Genomic DNA, 13,773 nt, shown 5'->3' on the forward strand with positions numbered 1-13,773 from the left:
TTCAAGCTTTCAGATGTCATGGATTACATTTACATCACATAAAGTGAAGAGAAATATTGAAAAATACGTATTTTATAGTACTGTAAAGAGAGACTAAAATAAGATCCTTTAAAGGATAAAAGATAAAGTTTCTGGCGTCAATCAGTCCGCTTAGGATGCGCCCCCACGTTTACTTCAATTCAGAATCGTTTGAGGTGTACGAACGTGTAACTAGCCTATGCAATGACTTGCGGTGGCTAGCCGACGTGTCAATTCAGTGTTTTATCCTCCCAGACAAGTCTGGCACCAATTTATCGACCCCGGAGGGATGAAAGGCTCGGTGAGCACTAGGGCGGATTCGAATCTCCGATCGAGCAGGAAGCGGAACCTCTAACCGTTACACTACACCCTCCCCTAAGATTCTTTAAACGGACAGCAATTTTAAAAAATAATCTCTAACAGCTCTCTAACAATCAAGAACCAATTATTCATTAACCTCGTGATGAGCTCGAAATATGCTGAAGCCAAGCAGTCAAGAATAAAACGAACACAAAGCATGCACAGATCACAATATACTTTTTTAATCCTTTTTAATGAGCTTTATTGTGTCTTTATTTTGAGTAATTCTACTTTTAGCACAGTAATAATAGTGTAATAATTCTCGCAGACAACCTCGAGCAGTCCCGGCTACATTGTTAGTAATATTTTCGGCGCAGTAATCGAAGATAAACCAGCTACGTCGTCTGTCGCGAAATTCAAAAATAGCCTTAGAAACCTGTAGATTGTGGGCGAAGAAATCAAATTATGTGTATGAAATAAGGAGATTGTCTGTGATTAATACGCTGATCAAAACAACAAACAAATAGTAACCCAAACAATCTTAATCGAAATTGTTTATTTGTTCTCGTAAGACAGAGAGGCTTCGAGAAACCTTCAAGGTGTTCCATTAAAAGAATGGTAAATAGATGCATAAACAACTTTGTGAGAAAAGATCTCAGAAGGAGTAAGATATTAAAATGTGTACATGTGCAAAACATCCACATATGTAGTAAGTGGAAGATTTTTCACGACATGATAGTCACTCACTGTCGCCACTGATATGGTGGCCAAATATTGCAAGTTGTATATGGTCCTTGACTGTTATTCGTTTCGATCATAATCATCAATTCATAAATAGATCAGGTAGTAATGTCAACAAACAATATTCGCTGAAACTTCGGATCTAATCACTTTTCTGCGACTGCATGCTGCAGTTTGCAAAAAGAGTTTCAATTTTCAATTTATAACTAAAATTATAAAATATTTATAACAGCTCACTTGCGCACAAATAATCCGAATTGCCAGTCCTGGTCCTGGGAATGGCTGACGATCAACGAGTTCTTCGGGAAGACCCAAACATCGGCCAAGCTCTCGCACTTCGTCTTTGTGAAAGTCTTTCAATGGTTCAATAACACGGCCCTAGAGAACGCTTACGAAGGAATATTGGGCTTGTCTAATTCTCAGAGAGACAAAAAAAAACTTCCGCTCTCAACTCCTTTAAAGCACCCACTCATAACTAGCATACATTACATATACATGTATCCTTTATATAACAAAAAACGTAGTTTGTTCTATATTTTGTACTAGTGTGCCTGCGAGGTTTTTTAGATGGTATGTTTATCCTGTCAAGTGCCACACTACCCTAGGTCAGTGTTTCGATAATCGTTGAAAGTAGTGAAAGCAGAACCCATCTACATTGAAAATACTCCTACGTGTTGTTCCACCGGATGTGGCGCGGCTGGTAGCACGTACTGTAGTTTGTTCTGTACGTCAGAGGCCAGTATTAACAGGTCTGTGTTGATCCACCGATCGATTATGTCGCTTTCATTGTTTTTTCTTTGTCTTCGCTCGAAACGCAACATGAATTTCTCAATTGAAATCTTAGTGAATACGAATGTGATAATCACTCCAAAGGAAGGTGTCGATTTTCATCGGTTTATTGACTTTTGTGCATCCTCCTCGTGAACTCTAGACCTTACCAACAGCTGTTCATTCTACGCTGATTAAAAACATGGTAATCACTACAACAGGTGTTGAGTCATTCACTTTTGTGCATTCCTCTTACTGGATTCGATAAGACCTTCCAAACTTTCATCTTGTATTAGAGATGCTGTTTTTTCATATTAAATGCACCCAATTAATTTAATTGGAATTTAATTAATTTAAATTTGAAAGCAGGAACAGCAAAACTAGTGACTTCGAGCATGTCGGGAATATGTTATCTTCTCTAATTACCAACTAACTGTGTGTCCCTCTCTCAAGGTGCAGAATTTGGATAAAAATCGGGATTTTATGAAATGAATGCTTTTATGAGGAAGTACTTTGCGGCTAATTCGGAATTTTGAAACCAGTCATTAAGAGGTTCCTAATACATCGAAGTAAAAATTTGGTTTAAAAAAAAGAATTGCATTAAATTTAAAGGCAATATTTCTAAAAATGTATTCATGAACTTGGCGTTTAGATATTTACAAATCCTGAAAGGAAAGCAATGAAGTTTCAGTTTCTTGATCTGACGAAGGGAAAAAGTCTAGAAGACAATCGAAACACAAAAGCCGGGAAATTTCTGCTGTAGTAGTTTAGAAACAGATATCTAAAAATAACCCTACCCTAATAACTCTTCTTTCCACACCAACCCTGTGAATAGCCTAAACAAAGTTGGGTAACCTCTGAGTAAACTCTTTGATAGGAACTTTTTGATAGGAAGCCAGAACAAACGTCTTTAAATATGTATTAAGTTTGTAGCACATTTAAATCCGCGCAGCCGAAACCTTCTCACGATGAAGGACCAGCGACCCCACAGTTTGGGCCAATCTGAGCGCTGCCATTCTTTATATAAGGAAATATAGCGGCCGTTCATAGTATCAATTTTTCCGACATTCTTCTAACAAGAATGAAAATGTGGGGAATTGATGTGTACTCAACAAAACATTTAATTATTAATCACGAAAAGAAACTCCAAAAACTAAAAGAAATTACTAAAATTACTAAAAGAAGCTCGAGTGAATTTTGGCGAAATTCCTATTTTTCTTACCTGGTTTTTGGAGAAGCAGAACACATCTAAGAAATAAAAATTCGAATTCATGTTTAAAAAAAAAACCTTCAGCGCAAAGCCTTTTGCTCCTTTTCGCGCTCGAGTAGAACCAGAGGAATTTTAGCATGTTTCCATTTTTTCGAGAACTAAACCCTTAAAAAAAGCAGAGTAAAATAAAATAATAATAATAATAATAAGATAAATGATAAAATAAAGTAAGAAAATGGTACTTTCCAGAAATCTAGAAATACCCAAAAATGAACAAGTTCAACTTTCTAGGTGATCCGAAACCTAGATGGGACAAAGTGATAAGATTTCCGATTTTTCCAACCTAAAATACAACAAAAAAAACATTGATAGAGCCAGAAATTGTGGGTTATGGATAGGAAAAGATAAAATCCTAGAACTTATTTCATATAATCATGCAAAACTCCACTGCCTCGGGCGACTTTCAAAATCGCTGTTCGACGTTGGGTGCAACCAAGTTTGTCCTTCATCTGAGAAAATAGGGCTCTTTTTTTATTCTGAAAATGTTTCACTATCTCTTTTCTTTTGTTGTAAGTTAGGTTGTAATCTCTCAATGAGGGCGGTCGTTAGGTACCCACAGCCGATTATGTTCAGCCGAATAAGTGCCTGCAAAAGAGGCTGCAAGTAGGCCAAAACAAGCATATCTTAGGTTAGCTGCGGTCACTAAGCCATCGATCACCACATCACTCAGGTCATGAGCCGTGTTTGTATTGCAATAACGTGATAGAGTTGGCTTCTAAGAAGGTTCAATGAACAAAAAGGCAACAACGTTGCCACGTAGAAAGTTTAAAAAAATAGAAAATGAAAATGCTGAAAATTAAGCAAAAACGTAGAAGATTTGTACAAGAACAAGGCAACATCAGAAAATCTAAAGGAAGCTGAAAATGTTCCAAAATAAAGGTTAAGAAGTTTAGGAACCTGGTCGTTGGAATACATAAATTTGTAGGTGAAAAAAAAAACTATATGGAAAATATAGATATATTTGTATTTATACAGAGTATTTATTACACGTAAAACAAACCAAAAGTCTGTAAAAGTTTCGATTTGTTTGTTTTACATAAATAAAACACTTATTTTCTATTTCTGGGATTTCGTGTGTAATCGTTCGATGTATCTCTTTACGTAAGCAATCGATACTCCGTACAGAAGGATAGCGTGCACCTGCGAGGCATGTTTCTCATTAGACGATGAGGGCCGAAGATGCACGATGTGATGGTCGGGGCATAAGGCAAACGCAGTGCAGTGCTCTGCTGACGCTATTAACTGCTGCCCAGCGCAATTAACGATCGTCGTTGCCAGTCGTTTCCCCTAAGGATAGGTTCCCGCGGAGGCTGCGGGTACCTAACGACATGCACCCTATCTCAATTACTCAGCAGTAAGGAAAAAAACTTCCAGTCAAAAACAAGACATACAACGACAATTATTCGAGAACAGCATTTCGCAGAAAGGTTTCCTTGCTCGCTTTCTGTACAAAGTTTAGTATCCTGATTTCAAGAAGTAGTATTTGGTTTCGGTTTTTTTATTATAGCATTTAATTATTTTATGTCACGAGTGATAGTATGAGATGTCATCACAGTAAAAGTAGGAATTCCGTCCCGTGTACATATACTGCGATCAGAGGCGTATAGAACAAAAGCGGCTGCGCTTGAAACAACAGTGGAAATTACAGTTGAAATCGTGGCGGATGAGCAGGAACATCCCAACAGCGGCGGAGGAGCCAACACTGTATGATCTAACTTCTTCGTTGTTTTGCTACGGTTTTCCCAATCTTGGAACAAAAAAAAAACATGACCTGAGAACTATTTATGAAAGGTTTTATCCAGGTGCTCACTATTTTACTATTATTATTGTCCACTATTATCTATTTCCCGTTGTCATTCAAATGTTAACATTTGAACAAATCAAATACATCTCTGTCCCGATTTAAAAGCTGTTGGAGTAGGCGATTCGCTCGGCACTATCGTAGAGCGAGAAGTTTACACAATGTATCACGGTAAAAGGATAAGGCGCACCTGTCGTAAGCATTGGGTGCCGAAGAAGAGAGTAGTAAAAAACTAAAGCATAGAAACTCACTAATGCACGTAGTTCCCTCACGAGAGCAGTATCATTATGATGAGTTTTGATTGTATCAGCATGTCCGCTCGCTAGTTCACTGGCACTTTCTATTAGATCAGGCCTGAGTGTTCCTTGTGCAAGAAAGTACTCTTCCTTCTTCAACTTCAGCTAAACATAGTGAACTTAACTGGCACTTAGTGGCATGACTATTTGTCGGACCTAATCGTACGTATATCCTTTAATACTATTTTAGACAATCAATATGGTATTATAGATGCTACTACTAATACCGGTCCACACCTTTCAACATTAACTGAGCCTCACGATTAGCTCCAAACTCAAGAAAAATTTGGAAATGAAAATTTGGAAGATTCCACCCCTTAATCATAATTGTGAATTGAAAACAACATCGACTAAGATAATGCTTTCTTGGATTTCAGTGTTACCACGTTTGAATGACTAGGGTAAGGTACATAAATTTTGAACTGCTTGCATTCATTAATACCAACGTTCTTCGCGAATTGGCATTTCGTCGCAAGTGCTAGTATGAATTTCTTCACGTATCACATTAATATGTACATGAATATGAATATGTCGTTACTTTGAACACGTATCAGATGAACGCATCATAGAACCCTGCAGGCTGTTACAAACTGAGTTTGTGGGACTAACTAAGTTTGTTGGACTTGTATTTCTCAAATGAACATAATCAAATAAAGAAGATATATACATATATGTATATATGTATAGCCGCACTTCTTTATATTATAACTAAAAGCGAAAGATTTCATAGTCTTCTTTCTAAATGCGTCAGTTCTACATTTGGGGAACATTGGAACTTAGCTTCAAACACTGCTTATCAATATGCTATAGACAAAATTTAAAAGTACCACGCGAAATATGGGTTTTCCTCCTGTTTCCTATAGACAGTTTATCAAAGAATGATGTTTTGGCCTAAAATGACGTGAAAGACCCCATCCTACTGATAAAGATAACGTTCCACGTCAGATCGCACAAACATCTTCCTACTATTTAAGCAGTCCTTTGCATGCGTGTTTCCACTTTCTGAGAGTGGCATGCTACAAATTTGAGGCGAACAAAGAAGGAAATAGGCACGCGGAAGGAGTCATAAAGGTGAAAAGCAAAGCGCCCGGTGGCTACGGCTATGAAACTGCTGCAACCACCTATCTCTTGAGTCATGCTCACGAAGTTACTGCGCACCAATCTGACGCTGCGGAACCTGCCGCATCCCCTTTTTCGAATTTTGCGAGAGAGAGAGAGAGAGAGAGAGAGAGAGAGAGAGAGAGAGAGACACACACACACACACACACACACACACAAGACGGACACACGGACTAAGCTCGTTATTATATACCAGTCTGAATGTCCGGCTAAAGCCGGACTTCAGACTTTCGGTGGTTTTAGCTTCGCTCCCCTTGACCGATCAATGAAAGTTAATAGTAGTGGTGTTTTCTGTGAAATTAGATTTGTTTTTTAACAACACTTTCCTTCTCTTCTTTATATCATAAATTAGGGAGAAAGATTACGGAGTTTTCCTTCTAAACGCGTCAATTCTACATTTGAAGAATATTCGACCATCAGCTACAAACACTCCTTCGATGCCAGAATAATATAGATACAATTTGAAAGCATTACTCGAAGTATGGGTGTTCCTCCTGATTTCTTCCAAAAGCTATCACGCTATCAGATTCACGTTATCAGAATGACGTTTTAACATAAAATGACGTAAAAGACATCACATCCACATCGACATCCTGCTGATAAAGATAACGTTCCACGTCAGATCACATAAACATCTTGCAACTATTTAAGCAGCCGTTTTTGTTTCCACTTTCTGAGAACGGCATGCTACAAGCTTGAGGTGAATGAAGAAGGAAATAGGCACGCGGAGGAGTCATAAAGGTGAAGAGCAAAGCGCCCAGTGGTCACGGCTATATAACGGTCTAATCTAATCATCTATCTTTTGCGTCATGCACAGGAAGTTATTGCGCACCAATCCGACGCCAGTGGACCCGTCGCACCCCATATTATAACTATCTTGTGCCGGCGCACCAATTCGACTCCGCGGGACCCATCGCAACCCATATTACAGCTATCTGGCGCCGGCGCACCAATCCGACTCCGCGAGACCCGCCGCACACGCTTCTATAGGTATCTGGCACCAGTGGAGCCGTCGCACCCCCTCTATAGGTATTTGGCGCCGGTGGACCCGTCGCACCCCCTTCTATAGGTATTTGGCGCCGCTGGACCCGTCGCACACGCTTCTATAGGTATCTGGCGCCGGTGGACCCGTCGCACCCCCTTCTGTAGGTATCTGGCGCCGGCGCCCCAATCTGATACCGCGGGACCCGTCGCAACCCATTTTATAGCTATCTGACCCCAGCGCACCAATCCGACGTCGGGTGGACCCGTCGCACCCTCTTTTTCGAATTTCGTGACACACAGACAAACAAACAAACAAACAAACAAACACACATCTTCAAGAATGAAAACCTAAAAACTCATCCGAGCATGAGAAGCGAATAACTATTTCACTCGTAGGCGTATTTTCTGCAGTTGCCCTCGACTGAATCGGCTGACATTGTCTTATTTTACGACGAAAAAAACATTAAAAATTTTGGATTTCATCTTACTTCCATTATACTTCCCGACAGTGGAAGAATAAAGCAAAAATAAAGAATAGAGGTATAACAAGGTGAATGTCACAATCCTACAAACGGCAAACAGGTTAAGTTGCATCACAACAGCTGATAGTTCTCTACATTGCATATAATGTTCAAGCTGCAGTATCTTACTATCCGCTAAAAGCAAATGCCTATCTGAGGCTAGAACAACAATTCTAAGAGAAAAACGGAATTTTATAAACATTTGCTCGTTACTGTATTTGTTAAAAGAACCATACTTCTAATCACTACTGACATTCTTTGAATCAATAAAGGTTTCGCCTATTTGCTTTGACATGCGTCAACGCGGTCGACTTTAATTCTGAATTATAGAGGTTCAAGAACAGCTACACAGCCTAAACAGTCAGACTTTCGTGGCCAATCATTGTATCAATCAGTGTCCTTGATCACTTCCACACTTATCCGTTATCAGCTTACCGACCCCTGGAAGGAATTTAAAAAAAAAAAGGTTGACCTTAAACGGTTCCGAAGCATCGGCTGTCTAAGCCTTGTTGCCACCCTTGTTTCTGCGCCACATACGCCTTTTAACACTTTTTAACTTGGTTAAACGCACATTAAATGAGCAAATTAGTGACTGCCATAAAGTCATAGAAAAAAAAACTAAATAAAACTGACGTCTTCCATCACTCGATCTTTAACTCGGATAAACGTATTGCCGATTATCTGCCTCTTCACTTCCGGATCCACAGTCCTGTCCAAGGGGTCGCCATCGCCAGGCTTTCCGGAAACTGTGCCCAGCATAAACGTCAGACCTGCGCACTCTCCTGCAACATCATAGAACTTTTGGTAGTTTTGGCGAACAAGTTTATAGAATCATCCTACTGTGAACAGGTAGATCGATTGCCTTGAGACTCTTTACAACGTGGTCGCTTTCGTTCTTTCTCATAAAGCCGTTGTCAATGTGTATGGCCGTCACACGTTGTCGTCCCAAAGCGCGATTAAGTAACGCTGCACAGACAGAAGAATCGACGCCCCCGGATACGAGTACCTAAGAACCAGCCACACTCACGAGTTGTTAAAGACAGCATACCACGAAACTGAAGTGGTGATGCAATCCACGGGGAAAGTAGGGATGGGATTGTAGATCGCGGGATTCGGAATGGCTCCGCTCATCTCTTCTCAATCGTCGTAGAAAAAAAAACGGTGTTTTTCACGACGTTCAGTTGCAACGCGCCACCCTCGCGCACGCGCCGCAACCAATTGCGAGCAGTCGAAGATTAATGAGGTCTTCTCACCAACCTACTTATGTGAAATCAATGAATAGGCTGCTGAAAGGACCTTGTACATAGAGGAGCGTCCTAAAATACCTGGTAGAAAATAATAGATCTGGGGTGGTTCCGCACACCGTTTTCTACAAGTAGGAAGAGGTGTGCGGAACCGCCCCAGATCCTGTAATTAACAACCTCATCTCTTGCTTGTTCCGCTGATTCGCCCACCCCGTCAGATTCGTGGTATACTTTAAATGAGGTTTGAGTGAGCATTGTTTTCGACAGAAATTATGTAAAGATTATGCAGCTGTGACACAAAGGTGTCACAGGAAAAGTTTTTCATAAAAAGTATTTTTTTAAGAATGGCAGCTAGATACTCTTCTCAGAACAGCAATTATATTGGGCTAAACCTGACTGCGGAGAATCTCGAATTGATATTACGAAGTGCGCTGAGGGCTGTTCAAATGACCTCGATTATTTCCGACCGCCTACACTGTACCTGGGTTCGCTTTGCTCCTCTGTCTTTCAGTCCGCTTTTTACATTCTTTCAAATTTCTTCTTTAATAAATGCGTATAATAGAGAAATAATTTAAATAAAGAAATAAATAAAAATAATAGATAAGTATAAATAAATAGTAAATCTAAATAAGTATCCTTCTCTTGCAGAAAGGGCTTCTCTATGTATTCCGCTTGTTCTAGCCATACGCAGTGAAGGAAAATATATAAAAGAAACAAGTGGAAAAAGGTTTCTAGCGAATTTGTGAGTGTTCATATTTCTTCACATTTCATTCGTAAAGACGTTTTCATTGTAATACCTTCCCTTTTCTGTATGGTGGTGCATTTTCCCGTATTGTACTGGATTGAGGAAAAAGACCTGAATAAAATTTTCCTTTTTTTGTGTAAGACTTCTTCGAAACCCCATTAGAAAAAATCCACTCTAAAATATGTCAAAAGGTTCTCAAGCTTTATCTTGAGGGGTATGTAAGTACGTACCTATCAGCGTAAAGCCTCAGGTGAACAAGTCGATGCGAGCCATCCCTTTACTGTGAGTTCCTGCAAGTCCATTGTTCAACTACCGCCACCACCAATATCTGGACTGCATTCATGGTGTACATCATTTGCCAACTGACCACCGTCAGCGCTTTCGCTTAAGAGAACTGGGTGCGGGAGGTCTTGAACATACGTGGTCTTCTTTCCTCAAGACGTCGGGCGATTCTTGACCACCGTCCTACTTACTCCGTGTCTTACTTTACCGTTGACTTCTAACCGCTGCAAGACAACCAAGAGGCCAATGAATATTACGCTCCTTTGCAATTATACCCTATCCGACTGCTCTAGATGAACGACCGTTGATCAACCTACTCCTAGTTTGAACTAGAGGATGGCTATCATCTTACGTACCATTGTGCATTCATAGTCAATGAAATCGTTGATCGAACCACTGAGCCTCTAGATCAAGAACTGAAATCAGTTTTCATCGTTGTTTCATTTTGGAAAATGGCCGACTATAATATTTTACTGTTATGTACAGTGGCAGCAGTCCTGCAGCTGTGGTTAAGAGGATGTCGATGAGAGGGACTGATCGATTAGCATTGCTGTTTTAACAGGCTATACTTGCAAAGGAGCGTGACTTATACTGGGACGATGATCTTTTAGCTTTAGTTTTAGCTGTCTTGGAGCAAAAAGAGGTCAACGGTAAAATCTAGGGTACGGAGCAGTAAAGCAGAGTAGTAATTCAAACTTGCACTACATCTTGAGAAAAGTAAGGCATATCTGTTCGAGAATTCGTCCTCTCCCAATTGCTGCTTCTCCACCCACGCAGAAAGGGCTTTCTCAAGGATATCACTGAGAGACAAGAGCTGGGCCTTGTATGTTAACCATACGCGACACCACCAGTTGCTGCCTAGCGGCGAAGCATCTAAAAACGACCAGACTTGGTCTATAACAGAAAAAAAATTCTGCTTTGAGATTCATAAGGAATGATCTATTTCGCATTCTTTTCTGCTGGATCCACAGCTATTGTCAAGGTGTACGCTACTGAAAACTATAAGTTGTCCAACGTTACTTTTCGGGAAACACCGGAAGCGCGAAAGAAAGTTCTAGACCATGCTGCCTATTCCCCGACTTCAAACTGCTGTCTGTTTCATGTATTCGTGATTTACACGAAAAGAAATGAAAAGATCAATCGGGACTCTGAACTGAGGTCACCAGTTCTCCTACTAGTTTCCGCAACAATTCTGGCCATTAGAATCAAAAATCTACAGAATCGTTGGACAAGCAATAAATCAAGATGGAAACTACATCACCGGTTGAGATCTCATTGCAAGAAAAAACATGTTTCATATAAAAGGAAATTTTATTCAAAGCTTTTCCCTCAACCCTATGTCACATGTTCATTTCAATACCAATTTGATGATATAAGTAACGCTGGATCGTACCGATATCTGTGCAGTCTGAGAGAACAGCAGAAGAAAAATGTGCGTTTCCTTCACCTACCTAAAGGCTACAGGATCTTCGGCGCCCAGCACTAGTGTGAGTATTCAGTGGTTAACGAGTTGCAGGATCTAATTCTACGAGACCTCTTCTCTTCGTAATCAAATATTCGTGGCTATGAGGTCACAACACTTCATAATTAGTTAACATTAATACTGGACAGCGAAGAACTACGTAAGAAGGGCAGCTGTAGGAGCACCGAATAAGCCTGCAAAATCTTCACAACGCTCCCTTTTACGCGAATAGAGAGAATAAGATAAGATTGCATGGAATACGCTCACGAAAGAGCCTTGTCTCCTAATCTAACCAGTCAAAATGAGGACAGTTTTGTGTCCTACAAACATGAGATTCTTAAATCCTCGTTCATTTGATCATATGTTGAGTACTGCTAGGATGATAGTCAATGTTTACCGATCCTTAATTGCATTTCTATCTATGAGTGAGTTCAGTCGCACCATGGAGGACCTAGCAAGAATCATAATGACTGAAGAGATTTTGTAGAAGAAATATAAAGTATGATCGGAAATGAATCCCGGGAGATAGAAGACGAAACGGTGGACACGAAATATAGTCCCAACGACGAAGACAAACAATGTGTACGAAGATATAAAACCGAAAGAAGAGAGGGACAATATGCGGTAAGGCACATTTTTGTGACAGCATGATGGCAGTGAAGCCATATACAAAACTTGACACTCCAAAGAATCGACGAAGATGCAAAGACTACGGAAGGCGTCAATCTACTCAAACTACTCAAAAATTTGGTTTCACAAGAATTTTACCACATTTCGCCGCTTTGGGTAAGTATTGATTTGCGTAAAGTACTCTGCAATCACTGTCCAAATTGACAATTAAAAACAATTCGTCTGTGAGCGGAAGTTGCTTGACTCTGAATATGTAAAGTGGATTGTACAACTTGTCAGAAAAAAAAAACACTTGATGTACCAACAGGTAGCGGAAGAAGAAAAGGCAACGATATTAAGCCGGGGGAGGGAGTCTCAGGAGATACCCAAGCAAATTGGTCGATATGTGTGCCTGCAGCCATCCGCTGCATCCAGGCGCACTGTCCATCCTTAGGCTACGCCCAACCCTTACACAGAAGGCCTGCATGATATACTATATGACATATGTACGACCTGCATGAAATATAAGGGCGTTATACTTTCAAGAATGACAGAAAAATAAGGGCATAACAGAACGCAAAAGTAAAACCGAGTAGTTAATTAGAAATGCAACGAAATGCGATGTCTGCTGTGACCTCCGCTGATCTTCTGTGAAGTCACATCCACTATATAACATTATACAATGTGAGACACTCACCCTATGGCTTTCATAGTTCGAGGAGACAACGCAAATAAAGTTCATAAACAAGAGTATACGTTGCAGGCGCATTTTAAGACACAAACTAATTTACATATTTCATGCCTTTCTCTATATGAATACGGCGAGTGAGTATCGTTACTTTGTTGCGGAGAAGACTACATAAGAGCTATATTTGTAATATATATTCTAGTAGTTATGATTTATTTCTTTTTGTATGAGTAAAAATTTGGCTTCAAGATGTATTCTAGTTAGTCTCCGAGATGTATATATATATATATATATATATATATATATATATATATATATATATATATATATATATATATATGCATATATATATATACATATTTATTTATTCATTTATTTATATCACTTCATATTTTTGCATGCTTATGAAATCGATATGGCTAGATACAATCGTTGACTGACGACCATACGGCGTCCTATCCGCAAGGTACGCCTGCAGGGATATTGTGCACCTGCTGCACAGTTATCGCACTTGCCAGGACGACTAATAGCATCAACAATCAGTCGAACACCAATAAAACAATCTAACATAAACCAAAACAAACATAAAACAAACTAAAACAAACCAGCTCAACTCAGAAGACTGCGAGAATAATACATGCCACTAGAAAAATAAGGCGGCCACGAATAGGATTTCAAAAACAAATACAACCAAGCTTTAAGTTTTTTTGTTAAGTTTTGAGTCCGATAAGTAAGCTATCTCTTGAGTTTTACAGCACTCCATGCTCGTGTCCACCATCTACGCGGAATGCAACGGTCATAATCGCATTCTGAAGTTCCTGCATCTTTGGTCAATCTGCTTAGGCTCACCTGCAGAAAGTAGATGGGTGGAGCACTGCATGCGCGGTGGAAGGGTCCACTGTCGCTACCGACCACAGCGCAGCGC

At 39.9% G+C, this 13,773-nt stretch overlaps 1 protein-coding gene across 2 annotated transcripts in view; it reads right to left on the minus strand.

Annotated features, from left to right (window-relative positions):
- RB195_018750 (uncharacterized protein) overlaps positions 1–13,773 on the minus strand; it is a gene marked incomplete at both ends in the record, with an annotated part of 55,827 nt that overhangs the window by 20,402 nt on the left and 21,652 nt on the right. For both annotated transcript variants that reach the window (XM_064186327.1, XM_064186325.1), the window contains 4 exons: positions 1,297–1,437; positions 5,150–5,299; positions 8,452–8,600; positions 8,659–8,824. In XM_064186327.1, the coding sequence (XP_064042209.1) occupies positions 1,297–1,437; positions 5,150–5,299; positions 8,452–8,600; positions 8,659–8,824 (606 nt within the window). The remainder of the gene's footprint in view (positions 1–1,296; positions 1,438–5,149; positions 5,300–8,451; positions 8,601–8,658; positions 8,825–13,773) is intronic.

The sequence above is a fragment of the Necator americanus genome, chromosome II (assembly GCF_031761385.1).
Source record: "Necator americanus strain Aroian chromosome II, whole genome shotgun sequence".
Taxonomy (NCBI): domain Eukaryota; kingdom Metazoa; phylum Nematoda; class Chromadorea; order Rhabditida; family Ancylostomatidae; genus Necator; species Necator americanus.